The sequence below is a fragment of the Pollicipes pollicipes genome, unplaced genomic scaffold, assembly GCF_011947565.3.
Source record: "Pollicipes pollicipes isolate AB1234 unplaced genomic scaffold, Ppol_2.1 Scaffold_6052;HRSCAF=7182_pilon_pilon_pilon, whole genome shotgun sequence".
NCBI classification, from domain to species: Eukaryota; Metazoa; Arthropoda; class Thecostraca; order Pollicipedomorpha; family Pollicipedidae; genus Pollicipes; species Pollicipes pollicipes.
Genome location: NW_023596805.1, coordinates 7,182,401 through 7,194,802, shown reverse-complemented (window position 1 = coordinate 7,194,802; position 12,402 = coordinate 7,182,401). Strand labels below are relative to the sequence as shown.

Below are 12,402 nucleotides of genomic sequence, written 5' to 3'. Positions count from 1 at the left end.
GACGTCCATTCATTCGGAATGGAAAATTCTGGTGGAAACGGGTTGTGATGTAGCGGGCGTGATTTGCCATGTGTTTAGTCAGTAGTCCTGATCAGCATTTAAAAGCGGACAAAGTACCACATGTGATAGAACGCCAAGCACATTAATTGGACGGCAAGTCGGTGGGGCATGCTTAGGCTGTCCTGTCAGATCGTGGCACGCCAGGTGAGGCTGGGTGAGAGGGCCAGCCCAGGTAAGGTCATCCAAACAAGATACACGACTTGCAAAACATGAGCATCTCGGGATGGCGACAGGAGTTTAGTTGTTGTCCGCACATCAAAATGCCTAAATACCACCTAACTAAAGACGCCATCTAGCCTAAACATTTCCACATATCATCGCTTCTTGGGTTCGAGCCCCATTGCGCTTCTTTTCATTCATCATGCAGCCTACATGACAAGAGGCTGTTCCAAGGCGGTCATATATATTTAGCCTGCTGATGTCAAAAAATGACCAAAAGCAATTAACACCAGATGCACTCGTTGCATTCATCCAACTTTAAACGGCATACAATTATATCGCATTTCACTTTCGGCACATGCTGGCGGACAATGTAGCGTGATAGGCGTTGGCGAGGCAAGATTACGAGCACGCAGTGCATTGTAAGGTATTTGGAACACCTATACAAAACATTTCTGAACTGCGTGCTTTTCAACAGCGGAGTATGCTGCTACCCACGTGCTATCTCGTCAATCTTACGAGGGGGAGGGGGGGGGACCTGGTTATATCGTGCATCCGCACCGCCCATCACGCACCCCTTTTGTGTCCCTCATCAAATTCCACTGACTTCAACAAGAAAACATTGTGCGTTCCACAGAGACTGTAACGCCGTCATATCTACCAGCCCCCCCCCCCCCCCCCAATTACCTCCAAACGAAAACAAAGCATGCTGCTGCTACGTTGGAACCGTGATGGAGCCGCGCTTCGTTGTTGCCAGGATGCCATGCTGCCATGTTGCCATGTTGCAGACTTAGCCAGGAGTGCCGCTAGACCTAAAACAAGGAGGCCTCTCGCTTCTTCTGCGCCTTCTTCCACGCCGGCAGACGTTGGAACTCCTCCCGCGTCATGCCGAACGCGTCCTTGAAGTCTTCCGGCGACAAATAGTCCTCGCGTCGCGCCGGATTAACACCCTCGGGCGGCCGGCGCGCGCGCAGCGCCTCTAGCGGGAACACCGGCAAGCCCTCGCCGGCGTCCTCTCCCGTCGGCGGCGGCGGAAGCGGCGCGGCGGCCACCTCCTGCTGCACGGCCGGCCAGGTCGGCTGCGCAGCCCAGAAGTCGGCGTCCCATTCGGCGAAGCAGCCGGTGAAGATGGGCGGCTCGGCCTGCTGGTGCACCCGGTACACGGGCGTGTCCGTGCCACGGCCGGCCGGGTCGGACCGGAGGTACTCCAGCGCCACCGTCTCGCTGCGGCGGCGCTCGGCGCGGTTGGCGCGCACGCTGAGCCACACGAACACGGCATCCCACGTGTCCAGCAGCATGACGTCATCCTCGCCGAGGTCGGCCTGGTCGAAGTCGACCACCTCCTCGACGCGGAAGCGGCCCAGCGGGCTCGAGCAGTGGAAGAGACGCGGCGGCATCCGCGGTCGGCTCGCGGCGCGCGGCTCGTGGCTGTACTCGCCGCGCCCACCCAGCGCCTCCCAGAACGGCGCCGGCTCTTCGGCCTCGTCGACGACGACGGGGTGAGGGTCGAGCTGATGGGCGACGGCGCGCGCCGCCTCGCGCTCCTGCTCGCCGGAGCCGCGTCCGCACCACGCGAACACGCAGGCGGACGTGGACAGGACGAAGGCGTCGTTGGAGTGAAGCGACGCCGCGCAGCGCGGCACTTCGCACGCCCTCGCGCCGTGGGGGCCGACGCTGGCGATCTGCAGCAGGTATGCGTCTCCGAGAGCCCGGTCGTCCGCTTCGGTCGCGCTCCTCGCTTCGCCATAGGCTTCCGCGTCGCCAGCGGCAGCGGCAGCGCCGCCATCGCGAACGACGATGACGCCGCCGAACATGGCGACGAAGTGGGGCGGCTCCCTGCTCTGGACGATGCGCACCAGCACGGCCCTGCCACCCACCTTGCCGTCCAGCTCAGCAGCCTTCTGGGACGCTACAGCGCGCGCCTCCTCGTCGCTCGCCGTCCCCAGCCAGTAGTAGACGATGTAGCGCTCCCGGCCGGCCACGCGGTAGCAGTACTGCACGACGTAGCAGTCGCTGGAGAGGAAGGTGCCGTGGTCCCGCACCGGCAGTGGCGCCAGCTCGCTCCCCTCCACTCGCCAGACGTCCTTGTAGCCCGAGCCGTCGTCAACCATCTGCGTCCGCGCGGCCAGCGCAGTGTTGTTGTGCAGCATGGCCGCGTCAAACTTGGTGAGCACCGGCTTAATGGCACGGCCCGGCGACACCAGGTCGTCGTCGTCGACCCACGCGGCGAACAGGCTCCTGAACTCGGCCGGCTCGGAGCCGTCGACGACGCGGCAGAGGGGAACGTCGGCCGACCGGTCCGTCTGCGCGAGGTAGGCCTCGGCGGGGCGCAGGTCCTCCGCTCGCTGCTCCTTGACGGCGCGCCGGCTCACCCAGAGCCAGACGACGCTGCCGGCGTCGACGACGTAGACGTGATCGGGCGAGAGGTCGCCCTGCACCAGCCCGCCGGTCTTCTCCAGCTGCAGGCTGACCTGACCGCCGTCCTCCGTGCAGAGCCAGAGAGAGACCTCCTCCGCAGGGCGTCGCTGCGGCGCGCTGCCCAGGAGCGCCTCATCGGTCTCGCGGATCACCCTCTCCGTCAGAGGCAGGAGCGCGTCGAGCGCCACGCGCTCGTCGCCCGTCAGGGATCGCTCCTCGCCGCTGGCGACGATCACGACGCGACGAGCGCGCCCGCGCCGCGCCAGCGACTGCGCCAGGTACGCCGCCTGGATCTTCTCCAGCCCGTTGGCCGTGCGGCCGCACCAGACGAAGACGAAGCGCTCTGCGTCGATCACGAACACGTCACCGTCGTTGACGTGCTTCCAGGATACCTCCGGCGTCTGGCTGATGACCGCCCTCCGCTTCCCCTTGACGTGGAACATGCGCGGCGTGAAGCTATCCTCCACGTGGCGCAGGCCGCTGCCGGTGCCGCCTTCGAGGTACCGGATCCCGCCACGGAAGTACGACCGGAACCGGGTGCTCTCGTACCGCTCCCTCTCCCTGTGCAGCACCGGGCGCCCGCCAAGCAGCTGGTCCAACTGCACCGCCATCGCCGACGCCACGCCCATCTCGTCCGGAGAGGTCTGCGACCCGAGCCAGAAGTGGATGTGGAGCGCCAGCGCGCCGCGTGACCTCGCACCTGCGACCAACTGCTCGGCGGCCGAGTACACCAGGTACGAGTCGCCGCGGTGGAACAGGCCGTGCTCCCCGGCAGGCACCTCGCGCAGCTTCAGACGCTCCACGCGCCACACAACGAAGGCCGGCGTGTTCGGGATGACGCAGGCGAAGGCTGGGTCGGTGCTGGCCATGGTTCTCGCGCTGCTGCTGCTGATGGGGAAGGTCCGGGCGGGTCAGCGACTTAGGCTGCGCTGGCGTCGTTGTCAGACGACTGGTCCGAGCAATTCGACTTTTGAGTATCCTCCGGTTTGAAGATCTTCTTCCGCGCGTTCTTCACAACGACTGCAAGTCGAGAGCAACCCACCTGTCTCGACGACTTTTCAACCACCTCCTTCCGTTCCTTGTGTATCGGACGTGAGCTCCTTCAAGCTGACCACTTTTCAGGCGCAGGAGCCGGCAGTTGGCGCTCGCACTGTCACGCCGACGGACCTCTCCTCTCAAATGACTCGATCTTCCTTGCCGAGCCGCCTCCTAACCACTATCAGTCCCGCGTCTTCCTGCCGGCCGCCAGTCTCCGTGGAACGCCGGACATCCCGCCGACAGCCGCCGAGACGGACAGTTCCGGCGAAGGCGCTGTCCGCGTGCGCGTCGCAAACATAGCACGCGGCTGCAGAGTGGTGCCAAGACTCGTGAGTGCGGCTCACGGGGCTCGGAAAGTCCCGTGGCTCGGGAATCACGATAGCGTCACGATTACGTAGCCGACGTGACCGTCTCAGCCGCGCCCCGTCAAGTTTAACGACCGCGCCTTGCTCGAAATCCGACCATTCCCTCGTGCGGAGAGACGTGTGGCGCCGCCGCTGCCGGGCTTTCCAGCGGTAAAAACTCTGGCCAATAACGCATCAGGCAAATGCGGGCACGACAGGGAGTGCCGCTTCGCGTAACCAGGGGAACCGGTGCCGCTCCGAGGGCGCGGCGGGGGCGTAACCGAGCGTGTCCGTCCGCATCCCTGAATCGGCGGGCGACGGCCGCTGCGCTGCGCCTGAGGTGAACGCATCCTGGAATGACGCCCTTATGAGCGCCAGCAGTGTGTTTTCAGCGAAGTGTACAACGACGGCAAAGGTGCTTCATGCTGGGGCAATGTCTCTATTGAACAACACCGCTCATAATTCACCCCATTGGAGGGCCATCTTCGGTCTTTTGTTGACGTCATGATGACGTGTATGAGCCTTACGTAGGGTGTGATGCAAGCATCAGGAGAATGCAACGAGAGTAAGCGTCGATGGAATGATTACGTAAGCTGCCAGTCCCGGCGGATTCAGACAACGGGTGCGAATTGGGGCAGGAAAACACATAATCATCAGCAATTTTGTGAAATTTTCTGCACTTTATGGTGAAAAACACACCCCGGCTTGATGACGGTTCGTTTGATGATAACTCATTAGAAGCTTTTCGCATGCACATCCTAAAAGATCTAGGTGGTCAGTTGTTCATCACTGTGCACGACTGCCATTGCTGTAATGTATGTGTGTATTTGCGCCAGAAAAAAATCTTGCACTTGGCATTTTATGCAACATCCGTTTCAGGAAACGGAGGGTTCATGCAACCAGCTGTTATAGCAGTGACTAATAGCGCATGAAAGCAGGATATCGGTCTGCCATCTAGCGGTGGTGAATGAAACCTCGGGTTGAGTGGACTCTGCGGGTGGGGCGAAGGTCAAGAAACGAATCGGCGATTCACCATTCTATTGACGTTGTGAAAGATCCCCCCCCCCTCAATTTAAAGTAAATTTCCCAGAGATAGGACGGCATAAAACCTAGCTTTAAGACACTTAGCTGTTTAAAATGTAGTTGTAAAAGATGTGACCGATAAAGATTTACCTAACTCTGCGAGTCTATCTGGGGAAACTGGCCCAGCGGGGCGGGACGGGATTTTGGAATTTGGCCGCCGGGCGGGTGCGGATTATCCCAGTCTCAAAAACGGGCAGCTCTCCTTTATATAAACTTGCTTGGTGCTTCAGAAGCGTTATAGGAAAAGACGCCATGTTTTGAGTTTAGTGTTGTGTCTAAGTCAGCGACTGGTTTACCCCATGATATAATATAATCTGACCATGGATTTGTTTGCGAGGTCCTACTCATACTTTTCTAGCTACTTCTATCATTTCATGCATACCAGTATTCTAGGAACTAGTTTGGGTGTAGGGTGACAACCTAGGCCTCCAAGTCCAAGCTCTGGCCTTTTCAAGCACATCTTACCGTGAACATGGGTTTTCAACTTGAAATTGTAGGCACTTCGAGCACCTGGCTTTCCTTCTTCAAAAGACGGTTTTTCCTATTGGGGGGGGATCATTTAGGCCGGGGCCTCCCTCCCCCCCCCCTTTACGCCGGAGGCCTGTCACTCATGCGGCATACGGTCCGGTTCGTCCGGTTCGTCATTCGTCCGCATTCTGTAGCCGACTTTGGTTCCGAGTGACACTCATCGGTTTTGCACGCTGGGTGGGCATGTGCTTTGGGCCCAGTGTGGTAGCATGAACAGGCCCCAATTCTTCATCAGATTCAGAGCCAGACAAAAATCCCTTGACCTTAACCTTGGGTGCAGACTGCAGCGAAATGTGCACCATTTCGAATGGCGTTCTGCCTCATGTCAACTATAGGCACACATGTGCGCGCCCAAGGAGTGTGTACTCACCCACGACACACCCGTTCCGACATGCTGACGTTTTCTTGAACCCACCAGAGTGCCTCGGGCAACATACAACTCAAACAAGCCGCGCTGCGCCCACTCAAAGCATCACGCTCTGCCCTCATACCTTCGGGGCCGATCAGCTGAGCGCACGCGCACCCCATCCCCGCTTCCCCCCTCGTCCGGCCAGACGTCGGAGAGCGGTAACGACCGTCAGGGGGCTGGTCTGGCCCCGGGCCGCGGGCCCAGCGGCGCCTGGGGGCTCGGAACTGGCCGCCAGCGTAGCGCGCGCGCCTTGCATGTTTCATTGACGGGGATGGGTAGGCGAGAAAGTCGAGCCGGGCGCGGTAGCCAAAGCAGCCGAGGCTTAGGCTGGGAGACGCGATGCGGCTCTAGACGCAGATTTTAGACATGCATTTGTTGCATCAGTGAAAGAACTACGAAGATGGTTGTCGAGGAGAAAGCGATACTAAACCTAAATCTTACTTTTAAATGCTCTTATTTCCCATGTTTGTGTTCAAAAGCATCGGATACCCTTGCTCCTCGAACTTATGATAAATCACTTCTAAATACGCTTAGTTCCCGTGTTTCTGTTCAAAAGCATCGGATACCCTTGCTCCTCGAATTTATTATAAATAAATTATCAGTCTTGTGGCGCTGGCCGCTGTTGGCCACGCCCAACTTCCGGCTTCCGTCCAACTTGACGTCCGGCTGTGAAAACAAGCCCGTCCATTCGCCCGCTTTCCTGTAGACGACTCTGGATGGGGGATAACACCCGCCGGTTTCAAATGCTCGGTGTGCCTGTACATTGGGTCCAGCGTGGCAGGATGAACAAGAGTCCGTTACATTGGCATCTCGACATGAAGGCGGCCAAAGAGCGAGCAGCTCTAGAGCGCTGTCTGACCCGCCTGCGTGACACGCACACATACACACACACACACACACACACACACACACACACACACACACACACACACATATATATATATATATATATATACGCGCGCACGCACGCTCGCACGCACGCACGCACGCAGGCACGGCGGAGCGCGTGGTAAAAGGAGTCGCATTGTCGCGGCGGCGGGGGAAATCTTACACGATTAAAAAACGTATGCTGCTCTGGTGCGCGGCGTTGCGACAGCCTGTGCAGTGCGGTGGTTGGGCATTTGGTGACGAGTAGGCCCATTCAGGTCATAGGGACCCTTCCAGCCCAGCGGATAAAAGTAAAGTCCGAGTAACTCATCCCACACTCCCACAGTTCCACAGTTGGAATGATCTCACCGACTGCTTGAATGGGGGCATGTTTCAAAAATGTGCTCCGTTGAAACCTTAAGGCCACTTATGTGTAGTCATAGCCATTGCATCACAATATACAATAGGAAAATATTCTTCGGCATTTTCGAGCCAAACTATAGCCAACATTCCGGCACAGCACTCTACTTTTTCTATCCTTGAAGCCCAGATTTCCGTTTTGGGCATGGACGATCTTGGCGCATACAAGTCATTCAAGCGCGATAATGATCCTAACCTCGAAGACAGTGCACGTAGTTTCTTAGCCGATTTAGCCCAAAATTGTCGCGGCAATATTGACATTTTAAAGAGAAAAGGCTACCTGGGAACGACCACAACCGAGCTCTCAGAACAAATGAAGTGTGCTGGTCAGAAGGCCCTCCGCCATTTGTGGGCGTGAATGACGTCAGAAAACATGAGCGTTTATTGGCGCGGCGGACTGCTGCACTCTAGCGGCGAGATCATCTAAGCATCGCACTCATCATCTAAGCACTAGCGGTAAGAGCTTCACGTAAGCCACCCAGCCATAACAGCACTGGTAAAAGCTTTAGCATGAGCGTCACTAGCCACGGGATGTGTCACGGGTACAAGTCGCGTATATGGTACACACGGTATTAAGGCAGCCTTACAATGCACAGATCATCCAAAGAAGATAACGTCTTCCGAAGCCAAACTGCCCTTCGAAAAGCCTCACTGTGCTGTGGCACGGCATAGCCCTATGGAGACCATGGCGTGTGTGCTAAACGCATAGCCCTGTGAGAGAAATCAAAGTCATGGCATGACTTTCGGTGAGACTACGTGATAAAGCCGTCATATTAATATCGATTTTCCCTACATGCTGTGTTTCACGCTCTCATGCTGTTAAGTGGTCAAGCACGTTGGCCACCTAGTGCCTTGCGAACGTTTCATTACACGCATGTTGGGAACGGAAAGGTGAATGCCTTTATTGCCTTTATGGTGGTGAACAGGTGCTCCGGCGCTATTTTTTCTGTCGCAGTGGTTACTGCAAATCTGAGTTGATTCAGAAAGACTTTAAAAAGCTGGCATCACAGAACGAATCGGACACGTTTGGTCTTACTGTGAGTTAAAAATACTTTAGATGGCAAGCTCTTAAAAAAAACGTTGAAAATGTCGTCCATATTGATATGCGCGATATGCATAACTTTGAACATCTTGCAACACGGTTTTAGCACACAGAACATATTCCTAATATCCCTGAGTGCTAATATGGCCAACGAAGTCCCTGGCACTCCATACAAGGGCGTGGCAACGTACGTCGCGTTCCTTTTTTAAAGCTTGTGTCGTCAGGTGGTAATTCACGTGTTCTGTTACGCAAAAATCTGGCATCGAGGGGCAAGTCTACCTTTTATGGCGACGACATGAAGAAACGTACCTCCAAATTTTCGCTCGCACGCACCCAGTTTTATTTCCTCACCTCCTGCAGCCCGATCCGTATCATGGCGTCGTTTGCTCGCGGGAAGCTTACGCACTGCGCCAGGGGAGTCGATTTTCCGCAAGTGAAGATATCGCGTGTTAAAATGAATCATACCAGGCCATTGTGCAGGAGGTTGCTAGACAATGAAGGCCACCTGGACTCCCTAGTCACGCCGTAAAATGTTCGTGTCCATTGGTGCGACGCATGCTTTAGCGGGTTTACCTATTGCGAGCTTTTAACGTTGTCTAAACTGACACCATGCGTACGAGGACGCGTAGTTTTGTGGCGCCATAGATTACTGATAAGTTGGAATAAATGAGTTGATCTTGTTTCAACTAATCGGAGTTGATGTTATCCTATTTCGATTCCCATCACTTCATCATTAATCTGCTCACACCGGCATATTATTTTGCCGATTAGTCGTCCGCATAGCAAACTTTTTTGATGCATGCCGTTCCGTTTACTTGAGCTTTGTTAAGGAGTTCACGAATTTGCAGAAACCACGACTGAGACTTCACTGAGGCAGTAGCTCTCCTTGATCCATATTGAAAGCCTTATGCGAAATATATTCGCCTCACATTTTCATGAATCTGGTCAGGCTTTGCTTCTGACAACGCTGTCGGCAGCACAATACCGATGCCTCGTTTAGTTTTCAGGAACCGCGCTCTCGAAGCTAGCAAATTGACAGCCCGTGGAAACAGTCTGAGCTTGGTCGTGACGTCGTGCGATGCGCCCTGCGCTGGGTCACTCATCACGGAGCAACCTTTCCAGCTAGTCTGCTGTGCTCTATCGAGTCTTCGTCGACACAAAGGCCGGCATGCCCGGTCTCCACAACCGTTTGACGGTGCCATGGCTAGTTTTTTTGGCGAGCAGGGGCCAGGGTAGGCGCCATCCAGCGACCTGTGAAAAGATCGACCGTCGCTGCGTTATGGTTCATATGGTTGACACGCCAAGGACAGAAGCACGAAACAATTTAAATACACTTGACAACTGCATGGCTTAGCAGCGAGAAACACTGCATGTGGATGTTAATGCTGGGCCTAATGTAGACCACCATCGACCGAAAAAAAAATGTGAAATTCTGTCCGCATCCAGACATAACAAGTTATTGCCTGTCATACAGGTTTTTTAGACCTAGTTGGTACAGAGAACATATTCTTCCAGTAGACCTCAATATTGTAGGATGATCGTCTTCTTAGCAGCCCTTGACCACAATCGTAAAGAAAGAATACAACCGCGACGTGACGGGAGAGACAAAGGAAACGCCGTGGAATACAAATGTAATTGAATGACACGACCCCACTGGTCATACCGCGGTGGTTCTTTTGTGTTCAAGCGATTGCATGCTCTTTGTTTCCTTTATTCCATGTACGTTTTTACGTTTCAATGTCAAGGCAGTCGAAATGTCAGCGCCTGGCTCTGTCATTTTGACATGAGCTATGTGACAACAGACCGCTGAGAGTTTTATATAGATTGAATCAGAATCGAAGGCTGCCCACAGGGTGTAGAGGGACGCTCGCCCTACACGCGCGTTTACTCGGCGTTGAACTCCATGGGACAATGGAAGGCAACGCAGGTATGCATTGTTTTTGCCCGTGCAAACTTTTGACTGACTCTGACGATAGCTGGGGAGGCAGCTTCGCTGGCTTCCGCGGCGTCGGTCGGGGCGCTGGCTGCTGTGGGACCGTCGGCTGCTGTGGGACCAGCGGCTGCTGTGGAACCAGCGGATGTTGTGGGACCGTCGGCTGCTGTGGGACCAGCGGCTGCTATGGGACCGGCGGCTGCTGTGGGACCAGCGGCTGCTGTGGGACCGGCGGCTTTTATGAGACCGTCGGCTGCTGTGGGACCGCCGGCTACTGTGGGACCGTCGGTTTCTGTGGGACCAGCAGCTGTTGTGGGACCGGCGGCTGCTATGGGACCGGCGGCTGTCCCAGGTCCCGCACAGATGAAGTCTACCCTGGCCGTGGCTGTACACAACACACACCGCGCCGTCTCTGGCGGGACCGGTCGTTGGGTACGTCGGGACAGACCGCCGCACTGGTTCCATGGAGTTCGGTTGCTGTACTGGATGTAGTGGGATGGGGCGCGGCGCTGGCTTTGGTGGGCCGGCCTCCGCTCTGGCACCAGCAGCGGGGACTATGGTTGCGGTTCAGATGGGGTTGTTGCGCCAGCTCTGGTTCAGATGGGGCCGCTGCGCCACCTCTGGTTCAGATGGGCCGCTGCGCCACCTCTGGTTCAGATGGGGTCGCTGCGCCATCTCTGGTTCAGGTGGGGCCGCTGCGCCACCTCTGCTCGACGTGTCCGCTGCGGAGGCTGTCTCTGGGGCGATCGCCACACTGCACCTCCGCTGGCACCAGCGCTACGCTGCTCGCCAGACGCTGTGCCGGCTCTCGAGTGGCCAGTCGTTTTCTCGGCTCTGTTTCTCGTTAGGCCAGTCGCTCTTTCGGCTCCGGCTCTCGTGAGTCCAATCTTATCCCACGGCTTCTCCAGATCTAGTGATAAGACATTTGCCGACCCAAACACGATTCGGATAGCGTTCTGGGGCTCCAATACGGTGACAGCATCTTATTTGGACTACATCATCACTGATAGTGACGGTTGTGCGTTTGCTAGTCAGGAATTACCTTATCCGTCAATAAAACGGTGATAGAGATGGCAGTAAACGTTTGGTTTTTTTTGCGCAAAGGAGATAGAAGTAGTTGACCTCAACGTCGGAAAAAGTAGGAAAGCTGCGGGGGTCTTGACCGGTCTCTTATTTACATACTAGTGCAAAAGAGGACTGAGAAATGCGTTCAGCTAAAAAGAAACTAAGCTAAGCTTGGAACAAAACGCTCTAAAGCTTCAAAAACCAGGATGCCGCATCTAAAACAGATGCGTCAAATTACATCACTGGAGTTTTGCAGCTACGTGGGTAGATGTTATGCTAAGAGGCAAAATTTTGGTTTACAAGTTTTTGGAACCCGCACAGGCTAAATTACGCGACCGACGTGCTCACTTTCCCGTTAAAGTGATCCATCCTGGGAACATAGAACTAGGATACAGGTAAATAATTACATGTTGAGAGGCAACACCGCAGGAAAAGGTAAATGACATTCCTTACCCTTCGAACTGTGACTTTTAAGGTGGCTTTAGTGCTTGTTTCCACTGCTTCCGTAGTCATCGATTTTTACGACGTAAAAACGTAAAGCATAAAAGTGCTGCGAATCTTTGCGTGTCAGTACTGGTGTGTTGGACATGGTCCGTCGGAAAGTCCATGTTTGTCGAATGCATTTATTCCTCGTCAGTTTCCATGCGAATGTCAAAAATCGCCGATGTGGCTGTGTTAGCAGGTCGCTGGCGTAATGGAACCATGGCACGGGATGGCGAACTTTGAAGGTGAATCCTCCCGTTTTCCTCCGAGGACGTACTGCTTGTAAAAAACGCACCTACAACGAGTAAGCGGAGACTTCTTCACAGCAACCACGCCGTCCAAGCCACATCTTGCATACACGCGGGAGGAAAACCCGTCATTTTTGCGACGAAAGCAGCTGGCGCACGCAATTTGTCATTTTGAGCACCTGTTGCCATCTCACATGAGCTAACAAATCCTGTTTTTTAGCAGGGCGGGCCCGACATCTATTACCCGACATCCAAAACCGCGGGAACCGGGGGAGGAGGGGGCGGGGGGAGGCGCGGGAGGTATA

The 12,402-nt window shown here is 55.5% G+C and overlaps 1 protein-coding gene across 1 annotated transcript; it reads right to left on the bottom strand.

The window, feature by feature from the left end:
- Positions 1-446: 446 nt before the first annotated feature.
- LOC119104657 (advillin) lies at positions 447-4,096 on the bottom strand. Its single transcript, XM_037228378.1, has one exon. The coding sequence runs from the start codon at positions 3,504-3,506 to the stop codon at positions 1,032-1,034; it is 2,475 nt and encodes an 824-aa protein (XP_037084273.1). The 5' UTR covers positions 3,507-4,096; the 3' UTR covers positions 447-1,031.
- Positions 4,097-12,402: the final 8,306 nt, after the last annotated feature.

What these genes read in the sequence shown, in the direction of transcription:
- LOC119104657 (XM_037228378.1), bottom strand. Translation starts at nt 3,506, where the DNA reads ATGGCCAGCACCGACCCAGCCTTCGCCTGCGTCATCCCGAACACGCCG.